Consider the following 6,499-nt stretch of genomic DNA (forward strand, 5'->3'; position numbering starts at 1 on the left):
GCCCACTTTTCATATTTAGGTGTCAGAATATATTTTTCAACGTCCATTTGTCTCGATATAGGAACAACTATAAATGCTAGACAGGAAATAGATGCACCGCAATACTCCCTCATCACCCCTCTTCCATGTGAAGTTTTTCTGCAACCGCTCATTCGTAAACCTACCCATACATCTCACGCCCGTACAACCACCTCTACACCATGTGACCCTATTACAGCCCTCCCCGCAGCTCCTACTCGCATCACCGGCAGTTTGCGCACCGCCCAGTCCTACAACTTTGGCGCCGGTCTGTTGCGGCTATTAACAAATATCAGGTAGCCGTCCAAGTGGTTTGCGGCCTTCTGCATCTCTGCCTTTTGCTCTATGAACTCCAGTAAGAGATGATGTGGCCCCTCGCTCTCAAACACCGAGTGCCAGAGCAGGAGGGGAAACTATGGATATCCAAAATAGGAGTGTTTCTAATTAGTGGAGGTGACATTTGGTGGGAGAGAGGTGGGAGGTTTATAGTGAGAGGAGAAGGAGGAGGAGAAGGAGGAGGATCAGGAGGATAAGACCTTCTTTTATTACAGCAGGCAGCCCTCCAAGATAAGCCAATTGTTTATCGATAGATAAGGTTTGTGCAGCCCATATCGCGATCAAGAATGTGCAGCACTTTAACGAATCCACGCGGGGGGAATGGCAAATGGCAAATGGCAAATGGCAAATGGCAAATGGCGAATGGCAAATTACCCAAAAGCGAAAGAATATGAGTCGGGATGGCACCCGGAGTAATCAAGACACGTGACTGGTGACAGGTGACAGGAGCATGTGATGAGAGAGTAGCACGTGACGCAGGGACAAGCCACGTCATGCTCTACAGGCTCTACAAGCCAAGCTCACGCTCACACTCTCGAAAGCTCTTCATCGAAGAGTGCACAGTTTTGGGTATTTTCAAAAATATACGTTACGGAAGGATCCCCCAAGACATGGGTAAAACTCAGAAAAAACTACGAAACTCCCCACTCGTGCGCTGGCGCGCACTCGTTAGAGAGAGAGGATCCGGAGCGATCCAGGCACGTGACGGGGAAGAGGAGCCTGTGATGGGTGATAGAGGCAGGTGATAGGAGCGTTTGACTGGAGGAGAACGCAGGACAAACATCTCTTTGGACAAGTCAATAAGCTAAGCTCTATACGCTGAGTTCTGTAAGGTAAAGCCTCAGAAAATACAAAAAAAAATACACTGCACACTTGTGCGCTGCCCCTCAATTCTCAGATCCGGAAACATTCTGGAGACATTTTGGAGAACTCACGCTGCACAACATTTTTCACCTGGCACCTATTTTTTCATTTGTGCTCATCTTGACTCTCGCAAGCCTTTTTCAAGGCGTTATTCATGGCTTCAAAGTTTCTTTGAGCTCCGCCCAAAACAGGTTTGAGTAGCGGCAGAGCTACACCCGAGAACGTTTCGTGTTGTAACAATGTACATTTCTGACCGCCGTTTTCTTCCTGGAACTCAAACGTGTGAATGCCTGAGAAAAACCATTGCCCAATAAGAGATCCCTCCCACTTAAACTTGTTTACAGTGTTAGCGAGAACGGTTGGTGTGAACTTATTGACTTTTCCAGATCGTATATCTTTCATTGTTACTTCCAAGCGATCGCCAGGCTTAATCTGGGAACTTAAATCATGGCCGTCATGTTCAAACAATACAATTGAGGTAAAAAATGGGTTCCATTTGGCATGCCCACTGAAATCGAGTAGCGTTTCGCGAACGACCGAAGCAGGTGCATTGATTTCCACTCTTGTACAAACCTTCATAACTTTAGAAGTCTGAGAGAGAGAGAAACGAGCTCATGCTTGTGAGGATTATTGCTTCGTCCTTTTATGCTGATTCAACGATGCTATGTGATACTCCACTGTGCAGGGTACCCTTGAAATTTGTCATCAATATCATGGAGTACGTATCGAGTGGGGAACCCCTCTTGGGAATATGCTAGACACGCCCACACATGCACGTGTCGTCACCGACCAAACCGGAAAGAATCAATTATTTAATTAGAAAATATAGCCGAGAGCACTGTTGCGTTTTAACTTTACTTTTTAGGCTAATGTCGAAAAATGCTGCGGGTCATTTAAAATCCGCTATTGAGAGGTTGAATCGGTTACCTTGTTGTGGAGTCCTAGATTTTATTGGGCCTCACAAGTACTTAAAAAATGTGAAGCAAGGTTGTATACTACTCAAACAAAAATTCCATGATAACAAATAGAACAAAATAATTCAGTCCCTGTTGAAGATACTAGGCCTGTGGAAGATAGTGGAATCAGGGGACAAGCGGAAAGAGGCAAGATATAGTGAAAATAAAACGAATGAGAAAAAATTGAAGTATAAAAATATTGATGGGATTCTGGGCCGTTGGTTGAGAGGTTGCAAATTCATTGGCTGGGTTTTCCAATAATGCGATCAGTAAACTACTCTGTGTATGATGGTATTAAATACCCCCACTGGTCTTGTCCACGATTTTGATATCGCGGCTAAACTAATTTATCCAGATTTATACAAATTTTCCAGGGGTGGCTCATGCTCGGCTATGGGGTGATAATTATTGAGGCGAGTTTGGGTCACTGGTCGAAAGGGTCTCAAATTCCTTGGCTAGGATTTCCATTATAATCTAGGTAAACTACTTCGTGGATGATGGTACTAAATATCTCCCCCATCTTTCTTCAGTCCAAGATTCATGTCTTGCAAACCAAAGAGATGATCCGGATTTATACAAAATGTCTGGGACGTGGCTGAGTCTTAATCATAAGGTGATAATTATACTGGTGGCACCACTCCTTACCTTCTCCAAGCCACTGTGGTCTGATCTGGACTATGAACGGTCAATGTGGACCTTCTGTGTGGCTTAATTGGGTATCCGTCGCATTTATGATATGTCCATGTGCCATATCATTTCATACCAATGTGTCATTATGCAACTTGGCACTATCACACACCAACGAACCGATCACAATCTGACAATAATAGTATTGTAAGCCTCTGTCAATCGCCTCCAACGCACTATCGTCTGATTTGGGCTTTTAACGGCAGCTTTGTGTCATCATATGAGTCCCAGCTGATTCTTTGCCGTGTCTATAATTTCTAAGATATCAAATCGTTTTGTACTACTCTGTCATTACACAATTTGGCAATATCACACATCAGCGATTCGACTATAATATGACAGTTCCCATGAGATGAGGGATCCGAATTAGCAATAAAATGTGTTCAATATTTGTGGACTAATAAACACAAAAAAGTTACATGTGCCAGACCAAAGAATACCAGTAACAATAAGATCGATGCTACAACTGATGCTCCTCATGCTACCCAAGAGGATTAAACACCCCAACACCGAGTATTTATAAGACCAGCAGACAAATTATATCCGCAAGATATAGCCTATCAACAATAAGCTGTGTTTCCTTAACTTAAGTCGAGCCGAATAAATTGATCAACTCATTCTCTCAATCAAGAACTTACATCAAATTACAACAGATTTGGATTCAATGCGCGGGTTACAATATTCACCTAAAGACAAACAGTGGCAGCATCGATAACTGAATCTAATACCTCTAGGTTCTAAAATTGATTCCTTGAAAGTAAAGACTTCAGAGTCAGACGAGAATATGATGCAGGCGAATTTTACGTTGAATACGGAAGCATCAAAGAAAACACAGCAGATACGTTAACAAAACCCTTGCCTGCGGATATCTTTCAAAGTTTAATCAATGCACGGGTAAACCAGTTATGGATTAGCACTATTAGTAGTATGTCGGAGTATAATTGAATTGCTGGTGTGTGATAGTGTCAAATTGCATAATGAGACATTACTAAAAAATAATGAGAGTCAACATCTTATGATGATAATACGAACCTAGATAAAAGCACAAAGAAAGATCAACAGCTATGAAGAGATGTGGAAACTGATCTTAGTTAGCCAGAGAAAATGAGGACTTGCACCACGAGTGCAATTACGCCACAGGCGTAGTTCTTATCTCATAGTAATTCAAAGCCACGCCCCAAAACATTGTATCAACTCCGATGGTTTGATAGAAGAACAGGATTCTAATCTTGGACCAGCGAAACAAGCGAAAGAAACTTGACACCATCATTCGTAAAATAATTTACTAATCTTATAGGGGAAAAGCTAGCCAATGAAATTGACAGCTATTCTACGAACTACCAAGTCTCATCTTAATAACAGGTTGGTCGGAGTTCCTGCATGTTTTATGTTTGTTACTTTATAGATTTACCATGGCAACTTAGGTCAAGCAGTTGCGGACAATAGGGACAAAGATATGAAATCAACAACTAATGACTACAATGCCAGTACTCAAAAATTCTTGTCTTCCTTCTTGATGGCGAGAATTCCCTCTTAGCTTAAACACAAGAGGGCTGGAGCTGATGTCTTCACTCCTTTTAAAATGCGTGTCTGGGGTATTTCTGCCATAAGTCAAGCGACTGTAAGCAACAAGCTGTTTTTTTTCATAACCCGTTGTTTAGTTGGTATTTTTTGGAAGCGCGTTTGTTGCAGATACTGTTCTTTGGCTACGCTATTTCTACATCTCAAAAGATTCCTCAATTATACGTTCTTGGTTCTGAACCTCAATTTCACTTATGTAAACTTCTACCGCGTTAATCTCCTTTGTAATATTAAGAAGGAGATAGATAGGAGGTCCATTTGAATCTCAGTGACTATTTTTGCTTGAGGGTGCATTTACACTGCTCGTTGGTATCTCACCTTTTCACCTTATAATTTCTTCTGCTGTTCGGACAAAAAACGACTACATCCCAAAGGTTGGCTTAATAGAAGGGAAGAGAAAATTTGTTGTAAATAGAATCTTGAGAGATGGCCCGTCAAAAGAGGGATCAACAGACAAGCAATTTTGCTATCGATTTTGTGGCAAGCCTTCGTCAGCAATCTATTGTAGCCAGCATATGTGGCCAGATCAGTGTCTTTCATCCCTTTTAGTACTTTTATGGTGCATTTGACCTTGAATCTTACAAAACTTGAACTTGCGCATGCAACGTTTAACCGTGAACATTCCTAATGAAATGTTTCATATCATAGTTAGGTTGCTTATGACCTGATTTTCTGAAAAAATTCAGGAGAGAAGCCTAATGTTAATTATTGCTCCCTTACACTCAACTATTTTAATTGGACTAGTAGGATTTTGGTCCAAAAATTTTAAGGAAGAGTGGCCCATGTATGTCATAATCACATTGTCTTGGGGGAAATTTTTACATTATTGCCAGCTTGTGTCTTGTATTTTGCGAAATTCAAACTCTATTCAGACTCCAGCAGCCTCTTCTTTATTCAATGTATTGTTTCAACTTAGAAGTATTAACTCGAACCATGTAAATAGATCTGATGACAAACCGCTCAACCATAGGAATAAAACCCAATTATTTTAGATTAGTTTTGCTTTAATTCCACTATTGATCTTAGTCGAGTCGCAATACTTTTACACCAACAAATAACGTGAGAAAAAGTGGAAAATCATGACGGAAGAAGAAAGAGCCACCCAATTCCAGGCCACGACAGACTTTGGGAACAGAAGGCAAGAATCCAAACTTCAACATCAAAAGAAAATTATGTGCCACTAAATTCACGATCAGTGTCAGTTAAACACGACTATATAGAGACACTTACATGCATAACCAGGTGCTGCCGGGGCTTAACTAAGCCCAAAGAATCTAAACTATTTTCTTTGTTCAAGAATCTGTTGCTACAACTCAGGGTTTTTTTTTATTAGAATGCGGCCGCATTACTGATGTGCTATAATGAAAATTTGTATAACAACACATTAGTGGAAGTTGATATGGAATTCGGCAGCTAATGGCTATTATAAGAGCCCGAAACTGGCTTTATTAAATGAGAAATAGCGAAGAATGGCGTCACAAGTGCAGTTACCCCACGGATGCAAATCCTATATTGCAGTTTCGGCTCTGCCACATCTCGCTGTTTTCCATAAAGCCCTATAGTTTGACCGAAAAACAGAAAATAAATCTTGGACTAGAAAAAATGGAGAAACATAAAGTATATATTTAATCGGCGAAGTGGTTTACTGATCTTAAAACGGAAGAACTAGCCATTGGATCCGGCGACTTCTCCTTCAACGACCCAGACTCGCCTCGATACAGACATCAGCTGGTAGCTTATGTATAAATCAAATTCCGACTTTTCTCAACCATTTAAGAATATATTAAGAGTGTAAAAGTGAACAAACAACGTATAGTACACTTTTTTTACGATAAGAAAGTTAGGTTTTGTTCTGAGAGTTAGTCATTAAATGAATGAAGAAAATATCTTTGAGCGCTTATTCCTTGAGCTTGATTCCATTGTATTGGTATCTTCAAACTTTCTTCATCCATGTCTTGCCTTTGCCCCTCTTCGAGATTGACTTCATAGACTTTTACAGTGCCAAAACCCCGATTTTTCAGGAGGTTAACACCCACATACGACAAAAATACGGCTGG

At 40.9% G+C, this 6,499-nt stretch overlaps 1 protein-coding gene across 1 annotated transcript, besides 1 other annotated feature; it reads right to left on the reverse strand.

Moving 5' to 3' along the window:
* Positions 1-1,323: 1,323 nt before the first annotated feature.
* On the reverse strand, positions 1,324-1,797 carry KLTH0A00110g (SRPBCC domain-containing protein; the record flags this gene model as incomplete). Its single annotated transcript, XM_002551428.1, has 1 exon — positions 1,324-1,797. The coding sequence occupies one exon, from the start codon at positions 1,795-1,797 to the stop codon at positions 1,324-1,326; it is 474 nt and encodes a 157-aa protein (XP_002551474.1).
* A 783-nt stretch (positions 1,798-2,580) lies between these two features.
* Positions 2,581-2,997: a long terminal repeat.
* Positions 2,998-6,499: the final 3,502 nt, after the last annotated feature.

The sequence above is a fragment of the Lachancea thermotolerans genome, assembly GCF_000142805.1.
Source record: "Lachancea thermotolerans CBS 6340 chromosome A complete sequence".
Taxonomy (NCBI): Eukaryota; Fungi; Ascomycota; class Saccharomycetes; order Saccharomycetales; family Saccharomycetaceae; genus Lachancea; species Lachancea thermotolerans.